The sequence below is a fragment of the Nematolebias whitei genome, chromosome 7 (assembly GCF_014905685.2).
Source record: "Nematolebias whitei isolate Nwh7 chromosome 7, NemWhi1, whole genome shotgun sequence".
Lineage (NCBI taxonomy): Eukaryota > Metazoa > Chordata > Actinopteri > Cyprinodontiformes > Rivulidae > Nematolebias > Nematolebias whitei.
Window position 1 is genome coordinate 46,385,239 of NC_056504.1, and position 18,031 is coordinate 46,403,269.

General features: G+C 40.1%; 2 protein-coding genes across 2 annotated transcripts; one reads left to right on the forward strand and one right to left on the reverse strand.

Annotated features, from left to right (window-relative positions):
- Positions 1–2,098: 2,098 nt before the first annotated feature.
- LOC119412636 lies at positions 2,099–3,948 on the reverse strand. Its single transcript, XM_037679671.1, has 2 exons — positions 3,430–3,948; positions 2,099–2,680 (listed from the first exon to the last, which is right to left on the reverse strand). The coding sequence occupies exons 1-2, from the start codon at positions 3,812–3,814 to the stop codon at positions 2,313–2,315; spliced, it is 753 nt and encodes a 250-aa protein (XP_037535599.1). The 5' UTR covers positions 3,815–3,948; the 3' UTR covers positions 2,099–2,312.
- Positions 3,949–7,145: 3,197 nt separating this feature from the next.
- On the forward strand, positions 7,146–17,546 carry LOC119412637 (ATR interacting protein). The gene is made up of 18 exons (XM_037679672.1): positions 7,146–7,295; positions 7,993–8,300; positions 8,755–8,837; positions 9,604–9,774; positions 9,846–9,958; positions 10,630–10,787; positions 10,901–10,996; positions 11,300–11,393; positions 12,472–12,636; positions 13,020–13,257; positions 13,392–13,436; positions 13,605–13,783; positions 13,933–14,069; positions 14,198–14,289; positions 15,231–15,314; positions 15,402–15,480; positions 15,589–15,804; positions 17,317–17,546. The coding sequence occupies exons 2-18, from the start codon at positions 7,994–7,996 to the stop codon at positions 17,385–17,387; spliced, it is 2,328 nt and encodes a 775-aa protein (XP_037535600.1). The 5' UTR covers positions 7,146–7,295; position 7,993; the 3' UTR covers positions 17,388–17,546.
- Positions 17,547–18,031: the final 485 nt, after the last annotated feature.

Sequence of the window (18,031 nt, forward strand, 5' to 3'; positions counted from 1 at the left end):
CCTCTTCCTTGTTGACAGTCGTGTCAAACTGGTTGAAAACAACAAAGTCCATGCTCAATAATCCAGGTATACAATCCAACATTTTTCAGTCAGGTCATCTGGACAGTTTCTTTTTTTTTTTGTGCTGATCTTAGCACCAACATAACTGGTTTGTTCCACATTGGAGTAAGCTGTTAGAGGAAGAATCAGTTTTGTGTTGTGTGTTTCCTTGACTGATGAAGCCTTCTGGATCGAAGGCGAAACGTTTAGCATGAAAAACAGAAACTGTCCAGATGACCTGACTGAAAAATGTTGGGTTGTGTACCTGGATTACTGAGCATGGACTTTGTTGAATGGTTTGAGACTTTTGCACAGTGGTGTATGAGTTTATTTTTCTTTGTTGTTGTTTGATTGTGTTTACACAACGTGTACTCGAGCTTCTCGCCTTTCTTCAGTGAATTCACAGCGTTTTGGGAGAGTTTTGTACAAATGGTGTGCTGTTTTAACACACGCTGTTACGTGAAGCTGCAGCAGCACTTGAACATAAAAAGTGTGAATTATTCTGTACTTTCAGTTGTGTAGTAAAATGCTTCAACCTAATTTATGTTGGTTTGTTTGTTTCACACACGAGACTAAATCCCTTCAAACAACTCCTGAACCGCAGGAAAAATCAAAAACATTTGAGCTGACACCGTTGTCTTTTTAATTTTCACTCATGATGAATTAATAACTATATAAATACTAAATTCATTCAACCTTTATTTATACAGGTTTGTCTCAAGAAAGACCTGTTTTAGACAGACAACATACAAAGTACAGACAACAATACAGTATACAACAATAAAACAATTAAAATAAAGTAGTGTTGTAAAACAAGGTGAAGTACTAAAAACAAGAACGTATTTGCCTTTATTTTTGTAATGGCCTTATCAATGATGAAGCCTTCCGGATCGAAGGCGAAACGTTTCAGCACAAAAAAAAAAAGAAACTGTCCAGATGACCTGACTGAAAAATGTTGGATTTTATACCTGGATTATTGAGCATGGGCTTTGTTGGCCTTATCAAATGTTTAAAATCCCTTAAATAAGTTAAGGTGGACAGCTTCACTTCCTGTTGCAAGCTGTTCCAGGTTACACGAGCGGAGTAAGAAAAGGCCTTTTTGCCAAGTTCAGTCTGCAATGAAGGGAAGCTGCAGGTAATGATGTCCTGAGAGTGCACGCTGTAACTGCACTGACGGCGTGACATGTGGGAGGAGATATCCACCTTATTCCGGATTTGGCGCCACTACCCATAATTCATAGCGGAAGCCGGTTGTTTACTTCCGCCCGCGATCCCGCGCTGTTGTTTACGTTTGTGGGTTAACACACTTGCTAGCAATTTAATGTTTTTGACACAAAAGTTTCCTTTACCTGAAGTAAATGGCAGCACATCAGAGGTGGATACATTGCAAGGATGTTTTAAAAAGCTGCGAAGATAAGTCGTTAACTGTGTCTCACCCATCATTTCTCACGGACTGGGTAGATGATATGAAATCATGGCCCGGAATTACCTACATCGATATTATTAATTACCTTGTTTTTTCTGAAGGCGTCGATGGCGAGGAATTGCGGAATTATAAAAGCACAGAGGCGTATAATTACCTCCACAGCAACAAAATAGATACAGTTTTGCTCAAGAAACAAGGCGACTTTATCTTTCTGAAAGCAGCTGTTGAGCCGAGCCAGAGCGTTGGTCAAGCTAAACACTTAGCATGGGTCATGCTCAGAGAAAGTGGAGTGGTAGAAACGGTCGGCTGTTCCTGTATCGCCGGATTGGGAAAATCATGCAGTCATGCGGCAGCTATTCTGTGGAAGGTATATCACTTATCTGGATATCAGAATATTTACATCACTGAATCAGAATCACTGAACTGGGCGAAAGCTGTGAGCTTCCTGTCTGCCTGTGTTTACATGTGGAAGCCAGAGCATTGTGCAGCCTGTGATCTACTGTCACAAAAAATTAAACATTAAAAAGGCTGTACAGTATTTTTATATTATTTGTTTTAAAAAAAGTACAGACTGGATGCAAGGCAACCTAACATTTACAGAAAAGGAAAAAATAAATGACAACAGCAGGGATGTAAATAACTTGTTTCATTTTATTAGGAGCAGTGATAGCTGAAGTCTGTTAAATTGTTACAGGTCCAGAATGCTGTGATCAGTGGAAAGACGGGGCTAGCATGTACAGATGAGCAGCGCAGGTGGAATGCTGGGACAGCAAAGAATCTTCAACCCAAACGTCTAAGCATGATAAACTTCAGACACCACAAGGCAGAGCAGCAGTATAACATCAACTCAAGGGCTGCAGACACGATTAGTCTTTATTTTCATAAGTGTTATAAGGACTTGATCTTGTACAGGCATTGTAAATTCATTGTTGTCATCTCCTTCCAGTGCTGACACAAGAGTGTTAAATGTTTCTAACGCTGTACCAGTGTACAGCAAAGCGTCTGCGTCATTTTGTAGAAGAAACAATGCAACTTCATCACACTGAGTCGTCTTGTCCTGGACATCTTTTCTGCCAGACGTGTTGCAGTATTGATGATGATCTTTTAGCGAAGGGTCCTCCCACTGTGTGTGGACTGAGTGCAGATGTGGCCCAGGAGGTTGTGTGGAGACGCTAGCCAGGTCTGGGATGACTGACGGTGAATCTACGGTGCACTCTGAATAACACAAAAATACAAAATCAAATCAGCGTAACACAACCTGTCAAGTGTCACTTACCTTATTACGTTTTAGGAAGGAAATTTGTAATTCCACACTCGTACACACATGATACATCTTAAATGTCAATAGTGCTGTTTTAGTGGGGCTTTAGCCCCCTTACATTTTCCTAAGCCCCATCAAATTATGCTATAATATCAAAATATTGTGATTAGATTTTAGTTTTTCATCCTTAAAAAAATCAGTTGGAGCTAGGTTGCATTTAAGCTTTTTCTTTAAAGAGTTTAAAAGAAGTTTTTTTTTCAGCTGTGTCTGTTTCAAATAACCTGCCTCTAATAACTCAACATATTCTTTATTAACAAAATCCCCAGACTTTTACAGCCCTGGGGGCTGAATTTTACCAGGTTGCTAAATAAAAAGCTATTCTCGGACAGTTACATGAAATCATATACATCTCTGCTAGCATGCTACTGATGTTAATTACTAACCACTTTGTCTTTAAGATTTGGATTTGGCTGCCAATCAAGTACTTTCTCTTAGTGATAAAGTATTTTGGAATTAAATTAATAATACACTAACATCCACAATAACACTGCAACCAGCTAGCGCTGATGCTAACACCATCCACAGTATAGTAATTATAACATTACAATTATAACATTAATAATAATATAATTCAGTAAAAGATAAGAGCTAAGCATGATTAAAATGTGAAGCGGGGACAAATCACATTTTCAATTTCACTCACCGGGAACAGATTCGGCCGTTTTGTCGATGTTGCTGGAAGCTGTCTGGCTCACAGTGGTCCGGATGAGCTGCCTTCTTTTCTTTGGTGGGGCCCGGTCATAGCCCAGATAGAGCTCCGGGTCGGGGTGAAGCTCTGTGGGCTTTTTATCAATAAAATGAAAGGAGCAAACATAAACTCTCTTCGGGGGGTATTTGAGTTTTAAAGCTGCCAGCCACGCTCGTTTTCGATCCTCCTTCCTCGGCATGGAGTGCAGTTCGTAACGCGCTGGGCACACACAGGCCTTTCGAAGTTGTTGATGTGCAAAACAATACGTTTCTAGCTCGTCTTTCAGTTTTCTGGAGCTGTTGTGACAGCCAACAACAGCACAAGTTGAACCCGAACTCATATTAGAATTGTTTAAGCCTCCTGCTACAGCACAAATTACTAGAATTTGTCATTAGCAAAAGTGCCTGTCATTAGCAAAAGTGCCTCTCGCTTTAGCTCACCGGAAGTATAAAACCGGGAAGGGGCGGTACCTGTCTGTCATGGCAGCCCACATACGCTCTTGCAGAATAAGGTGGATAAGAAGGCAGCAGACCAAGGAGTGATTTATAGACGAACACGTACCAGTGTGAGAGCCTAATGATGACCAACTGACCAATAAGTACAGAGTGCAGTGATGGGTACGGTAGTTACAACCAGGTATGAGTCTTAGCACGCCATGGTAGACAGCATCCAACATCTGCAAGGTACAGGCAGAGGTATTCATGTAAATAATGTCACCATAGTCAATGGTTCTGTAGCAAAATAACAGCTATAAGGTGTTTCCTGACATTCAGAGTTAAACAATATCTATTTCTGAAGAAAAAAACTGTTGTAATTTCAGTTTCTTTATTAAGTTTTCAACACGTGGCTTAAAAGAGAGATATGCATCAATTAAAATTCCCAAGTATATTTAATACTGTAATCCACAAGCTCAATGTGTATATGATGCATGGATGAGATAAGAGGAAGAGCTGCTGGCACCAACTTTCTGTTTGGAAACAACATCCCGTTGGTTTTATCAGCATTTAGCATCAGTTTGAGATGGAACGAGTCCGACTTAATGATGTCAAATGCAGACTGTAGAAGCTGGAAAACCTTGGCAACTGTATTGGCTCGACAATAAACAGTTGTATTGTCCGCATAGAGATGCAAAGAGGCTTCAGGAATGGTTTGGTCTACATTACTTATGTAAAATGTAAAAAGGATGGGTCCTAAAATTGAGCCTTGGTGCACACCATTAGTAACTGTTAATTATTAAGAATAAAATGAGTATAAAAAATAAATGAGAATAAAATGAGTTCCTACTTCCTAACATGACTGTACAATATCCTGATGCATGCTCAATAATCCTGAGTGACTACAATCTTTATTTTATAGAACATAAAAGAAACTATAAGGAAGGATGGCAATGAGATAAATCTTCAGCCTCTAAGTTGTAAAATCAATCAATAATTTTGCGTTTAAGTAGCTTTCCTTTCTTTCTTTCTTTCTCTAAAAATGCAGTATTACTTGCAGATGTTTATTTATTTATTTATTTATTTATTTTTACATCCAGTGTGGATTCTTTTATGGAATAAAACTTTCAGATTTAGAACAGGGTGGTCTCAGCTTGGAAAGATTCAACCTGTAAAAATTCACAGGAACATCTTGATGCAAACAGAGTCTCACGAACCGGCTGCTTCTGCAGACTGACAGCCGAAAATGTCTCCTTTCCACCAGAAAACATTCATCTGTGTGTGCCACTCACTTCATCCGATTCGCTCTAAATGACCTGACTTTTACTGTTTGGTTGCCACGGAAACCAGCTTGAATGTGAAATATGTGAGTGTGCGTTGCTTAGGAATTCACCTAACTGAGCTTTTAACGGAGCGAAGAGCTCGCTTTTGAGCAGTGATGCTGAAAGTCCTGGTGTTAGCGGTGATGCTGCAGAGGCGCAGATGTTAGGGCTAATAACGTCTGCACGTCTTTCTGCTGCTGATCACTGTGATGATGATGATTAGAAAGATGACGACGGGTGCATCTGGATGCCTGTCGCTGAGCTCTGCCATTTCTGCACTGAAGTGTGGAGGCTGGAGAGTGAACATGTGTGTTACACATACACACACATGTGTATATATAATGTTGAGCCTCAGCTGTGACACACAGACCTGTCTGTGGCTAAAAATGGAAAGCATGCTTGCTGTTGCTGAGAAGCCACAAGAAGGTCTATATGAGGCAAGTGCACAAGCAGGCAATTATATTTACTGACAGCCAGTGCTATATTACATGTTTCAAACACAATATAAGTGAATCTCTTACAGTACAGCGCTGTGTTATTGTAAAACAGCAACAATCAAACACCTTGATTCACTTATTCAAGTTATTTTTTTCTATTTCTCAAGCTTATGTTGAATACAAAGCAAAATATTATTCTAGAAAACCCTTAGGGAAGAGTTTATTTGTCCGAATATTGTCTGTCAATTCTAATTTACAAAAGGACAATTAGTGTACAATGCAAATTAGTTCATTTATCTTCTGTTCTTATGATGTCAGTGACGTTCTTCAGTTACAGAGCAATTGCCTTTTTATGCACATTTGTCTCTATTATGTGTTATTCTTGTTATAATCATATTCAGAACAGCGTACAGAATGTGAACTCGATTAGTCATAATCTTGCATGGTTCTAAGATTAGACAGGTTGAAGTTTATCTGTGTAGGAGTGTCTTCGCTGCCTCCACATTCACAGACGGACTGTGATTTTTGACAGTTTGCTCTAAGGAGACATTATTTATAGAAATCTCTATCATGGTGCTGCTCTGGGCAATTTTTCTTTCTGATATTAATTTTTTTTTTTTTACATTAGATATGATTGATTTTACAGATTATACTTTGAGGACTAATCAAAGTTTTATAATCATTTCAAATATGGTTGAAGGGCTGAGCATAACTATACTCTTTATATTCACATTATTTTGTTTAATATTAGGTCAGTGTAAAAGCGAATGCAGATAGTTACAAATGTAAGTTTTAGTTTCAAAAAGAATGAAAATAAGTTGGTAATGAGCGGTTATGGACCTAAGTGGGCACAGGGGTTTTGTGAGGACTACAGAAGTTGCCATGGCAACTAACGGAGGCCCCAGCATGGGTTTCCTTTTATTGACAAAATGTTTATCTAATGTTTATCCACGTAAAAAGTACAATTCCCAACTTTTAATCTTCTACCATTTTCTATTTTTTGTTTGTAATAAGTGATGCATACTGCACGTTGGCATTGCTGCTTTAATATAATTAACATATTTTTTTGTTGTTTTTGTTGTTGGTGTTCATTTTTATTTGACTGGGTTTTGAAGTATTCTTTTTTTCCATCAATTTGGCGTCAGTCACGCATGTTATATCAATGTTGTCAACTCTATTTTTCTTTTACCAGAGAATACTGTAAAGTTTTTTTTTTGTTTAGGTTTGTTTGTTTTTTTCGCGTTTAGTACCATTTGTCTTGGATAGGGACCCGTAAAGAGAATAACCGCCTGTGATTGGTCGCTGCGTCAGAACTGTTCTGTGATTGGACAGATTAGTAAACGGAATCAGGGGCGGGCTGTACGACACCATTTTTCATAACCTTAATTTCGTATTTTTTTTCTCTGTTGTTTGATAATTTACTGTCAGTTAATTTTAATATAAAACCATGATTCAAAGAAGTAATTTCATCACAAACTTATAACATACTTTAATGAAGTGTTCCGTGACTTCTGTGGCCAAGCTAATGAAGCTAACTTCAATAGCTTAGCTGGCTAATTTTGCACTGGAATCACGTTAGTTAGCATTTGGCTATCAAAACGAGCACAGCAGTAACTCCAAGATACAAGGTAATTCTTGGAAAATTGAGTGCTTACTCGTTTTTTTCTGTGTTGTTTTAACAATTTTTTTAAACTAGAAGCTGTTAGCAAGACACCGACCGGTAGAGCTAATTCATACAACTTAGCCATAGAAACCTTAGCTTTCCAGTAATTTACTTCAAATGCGGTGTTCAGCTAATGACTGCATCTTAATGAATAGTGCAATGTTAATTTTAAATATATTGTGGTGCTTCCAGTTTTGTAAAACCTATAATGCAACATGAATCATAAAAGTTTATTAACTAGCACTCTTCTTTTCCTCATATACAAGTTGATGTTTGTATGAGCATTCTTAATATTTAGATAAACTAGTAATTTTTGCAGTAGTAAATTTCATTTCTATTCTGAAATGCACAACATCAATCATTTCCCATCATTTAGCTTAGACTTATTGGTTACTATTGGCAGCACTTGCATTTTGTTTTCATTTGAAATATGTAATACTGCATGCTTGATTTCAATAAATAATAATTGCGTTTTAATCACTCATGTCTTACACTGCAAGCTGAGAAGAGATTGTTGTACTTTGAGAATATGTAACTTAATAAGACAAGTAATTTAAAGCATATATCTTGACAAGTATGAGCAAGATAATCTGGCATCAGAAATATAAATATACACAATACCAATAAGTCTCTAGTTTTTTGCCCCATCTGCTCCTTTACAGTATGAGCTGCCCTCCCACCAAGCGTCTCCGAGGCCAGAACCAGGATGTAGTGACAGCAGTTGCCTTCAACGACACTTTTGGAGATGATGATGAGTTCACCCAGGCGGACTTGGATGAAATAGACATCATCGCCTCACAGGCCATAACTTCGGCAGGGCCAGAGACCAAACCAGTAACCAAACCGAGCCAGCCAGCCCACGAGTCACACCGGGCAGTGTCTGCAGGACCGAGCAAACCACTGAGCAGAGCCGAACCCAGTCAGACCAGAGAAAGCACATTTGGAGTGAAAAGAGGAAACGCTGGTCTTGGTGAGTTCAGTGGAGAATAGGTTATTTACTCAAGTCAAATATATTTTCATGACTGGACATTATTTATTTAAACTAACTTGTATCTCATCTGCTCAATATCCACAACTGTGTTTTCAAGCTCTATTTGATTTGATTTTAAGACAAATAAATGTAGTTATTATTAGTGAACAAAAACATGCATGTTAGGCTCCTTCAGGCCCAGGTCTCCCTTGCAAAAGAGATCTGTGATCTCAATGGGATTTGCCTGGTTAAATAAAGGTTAATAATAAATAAATAATAAGTTATTGTACTTATTAAGGCAGTGCCTTACATTAAAATGAGTGCATGTTATTCAAATGAAATAAAAACTTTGTAAACTACCATTACATGTATAAACAAACAGATGACCAAGTGAATGAAGTTAATCAATGACTGTTACTGTGTTGCAAAGTCATCATCCCTGTTTCTGTGTCAGGTAACCTGCAGCAGAAGTTTGGATCAGATGGCGAGGACTCTTTCAGACTCCTGGAGGCCCAGTATGCAGAGCTGAAGAAGAAGGTGAGCTTTACTTTACCCACAGAATCCACAACAGTAGAGCATTAGCATCCCAGCTTTCAAGGAAAGTGCTACCATAAAATATATTCTTCAAAAATATATTACGTTTAACTTCAAGTTTCTCACAATAATGTGTGCTGTCCCACATGTTCTATCTCTTTAGATCTTATTAGGTTGCTGTTGAGATATATAAAAAAGTATTTTTCCCTATATCTCCACTTTTCTTCATACAAACAATGTTCACATGAAAATGCAACGTAAGTTAGGTTGACATAATTGCAGTGTTCATTAACTATTTAAACTATTTCTTACCCATAAGCTGCTGTATTCATACCCTCTGCTCACAGCAGGCTCATGTTCAGATTGTTGTTTAATACACCTTATTTATATTATTATTGTGGGTGTATATCTTAGGTTCTTGTTTCTTTTTATACTTTATATATTTGCTATTCTTGGGTGTAACTGGGACCTTGAGTACACAATTTCGTTCCACCTCATGTGATACGTGATGTGGATGACAATAGTCTCCTTGAACCTTGAAAACACTGTGTAACCTAATTAAATTAACTGAAATCAGCTCAGCTTCATGATTGTCTCTAGAGAAAGCACTCCAAAGAGACAAACCATTTAAACCTAAAAGTTGTTTAGAGTTTATTAACCTTTGAAACGCTGTGGTTAATTACTTAAACAGTTGAAGAATATGGAAGTTTTTTCTTCCACAATCCGTACAACATTACCGAGTTTACCTGAGTGTTTTGTGTGTAATTAGTTGATGGAAGTTGAAGAAGAGATTCTGCTGAAGAGTGGGGAGATTCGGGTCCTGAGAGACTCTCTGAAAGCAGCTCAGCAGGAGAAGGAGGCTCAGAGACAGACCCAGGTCCTGCGGGAGACTCAGAGGCAGAAGGAGCAGAGTGAAAAGGAGAAGGAGCTCAACCGGAAGGTGATGACGACGCGAACACACACACAGTGCAGTTAATTTTTCACTGTAACTGACGTGCTTTCTGCTCGCAGGTTCAGTCTCTGCAGTCTGAGCTGCAGTTTAAAGAAGCAGAAATCATTGACATGAAGACCAAACTTCTCAATTCAGACAAAACTAAGATGCCCTCTCCGGTGGCTAGAAACAGGTCGGTTAAGCTCGTCAGTCATAACAGCATGTTTGTTTCGTCTTGTTTAGCTGCAGACTTCTCCCGTTCCCTGGTTGGTTGGTTTGCTCTGTAAAAACTGATCACATCTGGATCTTTGAACATAACTGTGTCACGTGATCTTATCGAAGATCTAATTTTAAACTCGGCAAACTGATCAAATTTTACAGGGTTAGTGAAACGGCTACAAGTTAGGGGAGTGGTGGCACAGAGGTTAGAGAAGATGGGCCTGTGATTGGAAGGTTGCCAGTTCAACTCCCTGGACTGACAACATCAAAATGTGGGTGGGAAAGGTGAAACACCTGCACCTGCCTCCACCTTCATTTGCCCCCCTCTGGGCCCTTAACCCTCATCATCTGCTCCCACGGGTGCCCTATATGGCAGCTCTCTGCCCCACACAGAGGGCTGTGGTAGCTCAGTGATCTGGTTGCATCAGAATGGGCATCCAGTGTAAAATCCATTGCCAGCTTTTTGTGCAAGTTAGTTTGCTGTGGCGACCCCTGAGGAAGGGAGCAGCCGAAAGAAGAAGGGATAAAAGTGAAACATCTACATGTTGTGGGTATTTGTTGAATAAGAAATGAAAAGGCAGCTCTTTGTTTGTCTTTATAATTTCTGTTCCTCTCTTTACTAAACTTGTCTTTCTATCTTTTCAGTCCAAACGTGCTCAGCACTTTAGCCCAGGTGCATCATGGGAGCGGCAGCTCCTCTTCCTCTCCGGTAGGAAATGGTTTCATCACCAAGGAGACGTTTGGAGGCCAGATATCATCCAGAACAACGCCGATGAAAACCCCACTGAAGGCACGCAGAGATGGTCGGTCACAGAATGACATCATAAAGATGGCGGCTGCTTCTGAGACAGATGACTGACACTTTTGTTTAATTTCTACCAACAGTTAAACTCTGCATGTGCGTTGTGTGTTTCAGCAGACAGAGGAGCATCCAGCAGCAGGTCAGGTGAAGGTTCTGATCCAGACCCCTTCCTGGCTGTCTGTCCTGCACACTTACAGGCAGAGCACAGAGGTAGGTCGCTAAATGGAACCTCAAATGGGTTCAGATGAATTTTTAACTTGTACCTATAAACTGACTTGAGAAATTCAGCAGATTTTAGAGCATGTGATATGGAACTGGTGTTTATGCTCTGCCAACCAGCATGGATCGTTATTTTGTGTTCGACTCCTCAAAGGACAGCCTGTAGTTGTACAACCAAATGTCTTTTCATCCGGTGTTTATTCAATTAGACTAAAGAAACTGTAACTTCACAGCAAACGTCTAAGAAATTAAATGCCCTTGTACTTTATTTCCTTTTCTTTTTACGTCCTCCAGGTGGAGTTCTTCTTGGCTTGTTGTTGCAGCAACCACTCTCTCCTTACAGCCTTGGCCTTACTCACCTGCTGTCTATGAGTGGGACTAATTACAGGTACGCTTTACTGCAGCAGTGGCAGACTAATTTAACCAATAATTGGACTAAAAACCTGCCGACGTTACAGAAAAATCAGAATCAGCCACTGAGGGGCTAGCATCACGATAACTTTACAACAGGGTTGTAAACAACAGAAGCTTGACTTGATAAATGCAGGAATGTTCCCAGATAGCCTAGAGTTCGGCAAGGCAACTGAAGCAGTGCATTATGGGATCTGCAGTTTGATTATCATCAGCGCTTCATATCGCCGGGCCATTAATCACAATAAGAATAGATCTATATAAAATGATCTCGCGGGCTGGATATAATTGTAAGCTGGACCGGATTTGGCCCGTGGGCCTTGAGCTTGACACATATGCGACAAATCATTATAATATGACATGAAATCACACGTTACATCATTTACAATGTTTGGCCAAAACAACTATAAATCCATTTCCTCATAAAAAGATCTAGGTTTAAAACTCTGGCACAACAGGCAGCAAGGAAGCTAGGCCTTTAATTTCATGTAGTTTCATTTTTTTTTTTGTTCCGTTCATCACCTTTACTCACTCGTGCGTATTCAGGGTCAGAAGGATCTGGTGCTTATTTTTACTTGTTGGTCGGAAAGGCAGAATACGTCTTAGAAGACGTTTCCTGATCTTGTAGGAAGTTCTACACTGCTGTTCCGTCCATAAACACCATCTAAAGAAACAAATTTGCCACCAAAGACATATCAGTTAGAAATTATTTTGCAGGACGTGGAGTTTAACAAGTATTTGTATCTGAGGTAGCTCATAAGTGAGGAACACATCGTAGGGAAATGTGTAGCTCAGTATGTTGCCAGCTACACCTCAACTTGTGAACTGGGTCAAAAGTTAGGTTCACCCTGGGCGGACCACCTGTCACAAGACCAGACAACCATTCACGCTCGCATTCACATCTAGGAACAATTTGTAGAGTTGCCAATTAACCTAAGAGAACATGCTAACTCCTGGTTTTTATTTCGTCAGTTGTTAGTTGAACTTCCTGTGGCTCGCCTGAAACCGTTAGTCCAACTGATGTGTTGTTGTTTTTAATGTCACTTTGTGTTCAGTCAGCTGTGTACTGGCCTGCAGCTACACTCCGATCCTTCTGATGGAGCCAGTCCTGTTGGAGACCCCAGAGCAACCCTGAGTCTGGTCCAGAGCCTGGCTGCGACTGGACTCAACATGCTGAGTCAGAGCCGAGCAACAACTGCAGGCAGCAGCAGAAACATCAGGTAGATCCACCGACTCAGGCCTCTGCTGAACTGTTGACACAAACTGAAGAATCCACATCCCCATTACACAACTATAGATTTTTGTGGGCAACGGAGCCCTCTTGTGGTTTTATGTTGTAACAACAGCATTGAGTCGACCTGCTGTTATTAAAGACAAGAAATCCTTTGATAAATATGCAGATTGGTCACTGTTGGCACTTCTTCGGGTTAACATGTTCAGAAAATGGGCCATGTGGAAATGCTCATGTTAAAGAACTCTGCTTGTTTGTTTTGGATTTGGTATGTTAGTGCCATAATTTAGGGAAAATCTTTTCAAATGTGATCAATTATGAAGGTCAACATTTATCTAAGAACAAAGTAAAATTTTAGCTCTTTGTGTGCAGGTCATGTTCTGGGGCCGTTCTCCTCCTCCCCCTGTTGGACCTTCTCCTGTCTCAGCTGTGCCGAGCTCTGGACTCGCTCCGTTCATCCTCCACTGGCAGCGGAGGCTCAGACTCTACAGCTCCCACTTCACTCCCATCAGACCAAACTGTTTCGGGCTCTCCTGGGCTGGAGAGATGGGAGCAGACTGGTTTAACTGCGCTGTGGCTCCTTTATGTCCTTCTGGCCCACAGTGATGAGGTGATTCCACTACATCGAACACTTGGACTGAGATAACAAACAAACCTTTTTAGATCATATTCATGTGCCTGTGCATATTTAAAGTATTTTCATTGGATGACTTGTTTTTAATTAGTGTAAATATTTGTTCTCAGGTGGTGATGGCTGTGTTGTCACAGGAGAATCAGTCTACAGACAAGGTACATAAAGAAACATTCTTCATGGTATTTTAATCTCTTTCTGTCTTCACCTTCATTAATCCAGAAATAATTTATATCAACTATAAGCAGAACTACACAATATTTATGTTTATTTTAATATTTCGTTTTGGACTGGAGTATCTTAATTTGTTCGACCTCTGGTTGTAGACGAACCAGCCTTCTGCACACATGGGTCCCTGCTCCCAGAATGCTTTGCTTCAGTCCCTGCTGCGGTTGTGTGACATGCGGCTCTGCGGTAGCAGCTCACAAAAGGAGGCCCTTATCTGTAACGCGCTGAAGACACTGTGTGTCCTCATAAAAAGGACTCCGCACACACATTCTGACAGGTACGCTCGCTTCAGATTTGATCAGATGATTTAATCTTTTAAGTGCTTCGGTAAAAAACTATTAAGCTCTAATATTGTGCGAATCAGCCGCTGTGAGCTTGTAGCTTTATTAATTATACCTGTTTTGTCACCAACGTTTCCTTTCTCAGGTTGCAGTGTGTGTTGCAGGCGGTGGTGTTGTGTTTATCCTCGGATATTCCAGCGCAGGCACTTTCAGAGTGGGTGTCTGTTCTCGCAGCAGTGACTGACCATCAGAAACTGGCCGAGCAGCTCTGCTCTCAGCACGGTGAGTCGCTGCCTCTCTGTAGTTTGGCATCACATCCACCACATGGTGTTTGTCGCACGTCGGCAATATATCCATTCACCTACCTGTTTGGTCAAAGGATTACCGGTACTAAATCTTCTTTTCTTTAGATCCGTGTGTTTTCTTGAAGTTGTTCCAGTTCATCAGAACCCCACCAGACAACCAACCAGCTCACACGGACTTGATTCTGCTGCATCTGCAGGTAACATCTGTGAGCACTGAATAACAGCAGGTTGTTGGGAACACGTGAGAGACTTTTACTCTGCGGCTCTTTTCACGCTTCATGGACGGCCACCAGGTCATGCAGTTCTTGTGTCAGCAGACTGTTTTTTGCAGACTAGATTTAGTTGCACCATTATGAAAGAGTAAATTTTAGTCACTAAAAAGTTCCTGGAGAATCTTTGATGGGAACCGCCACATGGCAGTTGTTTTAAAATCTTGATTTGAATTCAGAATGAGTTGTGCATCGCTGTCAGGTACCACCACACCAAATTTCAGCTCATCTTTTTAAATTGCTGAGTTATCATGTTTTTTTCCCTTTTAGCTGAGGCGGCCATCTTGGATTTTTAATTTGCATTAGGAATGTATAATAACTCGCTCTCAGCTACGACCATACCAAATTTCAGCTCAATATCTCAAATAATTACTTAGTTATAGTCAATTATGAGTTTTCTGAGGTAGCTGTGGCAGCCATCTTGAACCAAAATGGCTCCAAAAGTTAACCAGTGTTTTGTCCAGAGACCTCTTCTCGCTCTACGTCATGTGACCTCACTGTGGCAGTTGGAGGCTGTGAGTTCTGTGATCGTTTTTCAATTAGAAAAACTGGTGCTTTTGTTTGCAAATTATGTTGCCACGGTAACTCAAAATGCCAATAAAGGTAATAGCACACATCATGGTGCCGAGCTGGTCGCTCTGATGTAAAATCTGTGGGGGTACACGTTGCTCTTCGGGCCGCATTAAAGTTCATAGACGAGCAAAACCCTTGTCAGGTGGATAATAATAGGTGGCTGCCTAAAAATATGTCAGAATAATATATTTATTTTTGGTCATGTTTTTGCTGAGAATGACTGAAATGACCATGTGGATGATTGTGCCACATTTAAAGTCTTGCAGGTGATGTTTTCCATAACTGTCCCCCCTCAGGTGGTGCATTTGTTGAACAGACTGACTCAGAGCACAAACAGCTGGACGAACTCTGTGCAGAACACCTGTCAGTGTTATGCGGAGGTAAAACGACCTCACGCTGCGTCGCGTCTCGCACGAAGAGAAACTTTTTCTAATTCTATACAGTAACCGGCTCCGTTTGTTTCACAGCTGGTTCAGACCACTGTGATTATTTTGCACCGTCAGTGGTTAGAGCTCCGTGGTTCTCAGGAGCCAGCAGAGTCGGCAGGTGAGTTGCATTTCAGCTTCACAGTAAAAGGTGGAAATTCTTGTCCAGTAAAACACCAGTTCAACGCTAAAGTCTTTATTGCTATCTTGCTATCTAATCCCCCCCAAGGTCTGGTGCTGGAGCAGAATTCCAGCTCGTGCACGCCGTGGTGGAGCAGCCATGCTGCGTCTCTGCTCAGAGAGTGTCTGCTGCTGCTGCACTGGCTGCTGCTGCATCATGGCAGCTTTTCAGAAAGCTGCAGGCCGCTGCTGCACATGTACGACCAGGTGATCCCTGCTGTACGGGAAACGCTACGGAAGATCCCTGAGCTGAGTGAGAGTGAAGGTACGTGCACATACACAGACGCACAAAACATACGCGCTTAGATCTTTAAAGAAAAAAGGATTGTGGGGTTGTTGGTCCACCTAATAAAGTAGATACAGTTTACGTAGAGTGGTTTGAGTTTCAAGGTTAATTAACTGGAACAGTTTTAACTAGAGAAATTGTATTTCCTGCGAAAGTGCAGTGTGAACACTTACTGTAGAAGAACTTGCTGAGAAATTGCTGAAATTAGCTAAAAGAAAACATGCTGAAATGTAGCTGAAGTGGAAGAACAAGTCTAAATTAGAAGAAACAGAAAGAACACGTTTGCTGAATTAAATAAGCAGAATTGAGCACAGAAATTAGCTAAAAAAGCTCAAATTAGCAACAACAAAAAATGGCTGAACAGTAGCTGAAAGGTGTCAAGATGCTTAAACTACTAGAAGGAAGCAGAAAGAGATAAAATTAGCTCAAACAGTGCAGAATTAACTGAAAAGCTAATATTAGCATAAAAACAGCTACCGGTAAATAGTAGCTGAAATAGTTTAAATTAGCATAACAAGCTGAAATAAGTAGAAAGAAGTTAATTAGGCTGAAAGTAGCAGAAATTACCACCATTTTTTTTTTTTTTATTTACCTGAAAACAGCTGGAATTAGCTAAAAAAAAATGCTAACAAGGTAGCTGAAAACATAAAAAGCTTAAATTAGCAGAATAAAGCAGAAAGATCACATGCTTGCCCAATTAGGCTGAAAGAAGCAGAAATGAGCACAAATAAGTTGAAATTAGCAATAAAACGAACAAAAACAAACCAGCCGAAAAGTAGCTAAAAAGGCAGAAAGAAGCTGAATTTACAAGGAAGTGGAGCGAGCACTTTGTGGAATTTGCTGAAAAAGCTAAAATTAGCATAAAAACAACTAAATAGCTGAAATGACTGAAACTAGCAGAAATAAGCTGAAAGGAGCACAACAAGCTGAAAGTAGCAGAAAGAATTTAGAAGAAGCACAAAATGTTGTAGATAGCAGAAAACAGCTGAAATTAGCTAAATAAAATCAAAAAAGTTTAAATTTGTAGAAAGAAGCTGAACCAGAACGGAATGTGAAAGGAGCAGTAAAAGGTTGTAAACAGATGTAAAAAGAGCTCAATTCATTTTCTATGAGAGAAAAAAAATGGCAGAAAAGGCTAAATATCTCAAAAGCCAAAGTCATAGCAGAATTGTTGTGAAAGAGCTGAACGTTTTGATGAAATAGCTTGAAAACTGCGGGACGAGAATCGCGCCGTAAAACGTATGGAAGAAAAATGGATCACAATAGAGTGAACTCTTCATAAACATCGAATTCACACAATAAACGGCTCCAAACCTGCGTTCCTTATTATTGCACGATTACAGAATACCAACTCTAAGCATCACTCGGTGAATGCTGTTCCAGGTAAAACTGTCAAAAACACATCAAGCTATTCTGATAAAACAATTACATCATTGATTTCTTCCCTTTTTGCACTTCCTGTCTTACCTGGATTGTTCCTGCGTTCATCAGTGCTGGCCTTGGAGGAAATCTGCCGCTCAGAGGGCGATGACACCGACATGGACACCGACGTCGACTCGTAGCTGGCTGCTACCGGAGTCCATCAGTGACAGGAGGGACGGTTTATAATCTGTTGATCAGATGTTTCAGACTGAGCTGAGGACAGAGTCTACCTCCGTAACACTGAAGTGAAAGTTTGAGAGATGCGATGGATCAGAGGTGACGTCTGACCCAAGCGAAGGACAGTAAAACATAAATCATTCCAATTTACGATGGATTAAACCAAACCATTTAAAGGTGAAAACAGGTTGTCGGTATTCATGATCACTTTTTATTTTATTTTTCTGTAGCATCTTTCATTTCTCATCTTCAGTGCCTGTCCACTCATGTTTTGGTTTTTGTCATTTCTTCGAACTTTACGACAGGTTTTAAAACCGCTGACACCAAATGGGAATCACGAGGCACTTTATGATCATTTTACTGACAATAAAAAAATAAGACATTCTGAATGATTTTGAAATTTGTTCTTATTGGAAACGTAGCTCGACTATATTCCGACATCTGTCAAATATAAAGCTTCTATATGTACCTACACTAAAAAGGTAAAAGGTTCAGACCTAATGTTACAAAGTTTTGTTTTAGTCTTGTGAATTTACCTGATAGAAAAAACTGCATATAAAATTTAAAACCAGACCCAGCTGACAATTTATTAACAGCTTAGATTTTA

What these genes read in the sequence shown, in the direction of transcription:
- LOC119412636 (XM_037679671.1), bottom strand. Translation starts at nt 3,814, where the DNA reads ATGAGTTCGGGTTCAACTTGTGCTGTTGTTGGCTGTCACAACAGCTCC. An exon ending in AACGGCCGAATCTGTTCCCG is followed by an intron (nt 2,681 to 3,429) that starts GTGAGTGAAATT and finishes TGTGTTATTCAG; the next exon opens with AGTGCACCGTAGATTCACCG.
- LOC119412637 (XM_037679672.1), top strand. Translation starts at nt 7,994, where the DNA reads ATGAGCTGCCCTCCCACCAAGCGTCTCCGAGGCCAGAACCAGGATGTA. An exon ending in TCTCCGGTGGCTAGAAACAG is followed by an intron (nt 9,959 to 10,629) that starts GTCGGTTAAGCT and finishes CTATCTTTTCAG; the next exon opens with TCCAAACGTGCTCAGCACTT. An exon ending in GGCAGCAGCAGAAACATCAG is followed by an intron (nt 12,637 to 13,019) that starts GTAGATCCACCG and finishes CTTTGTGTGCAG; the next exon opens with GTCATGTTCTGGGGCCGTTC.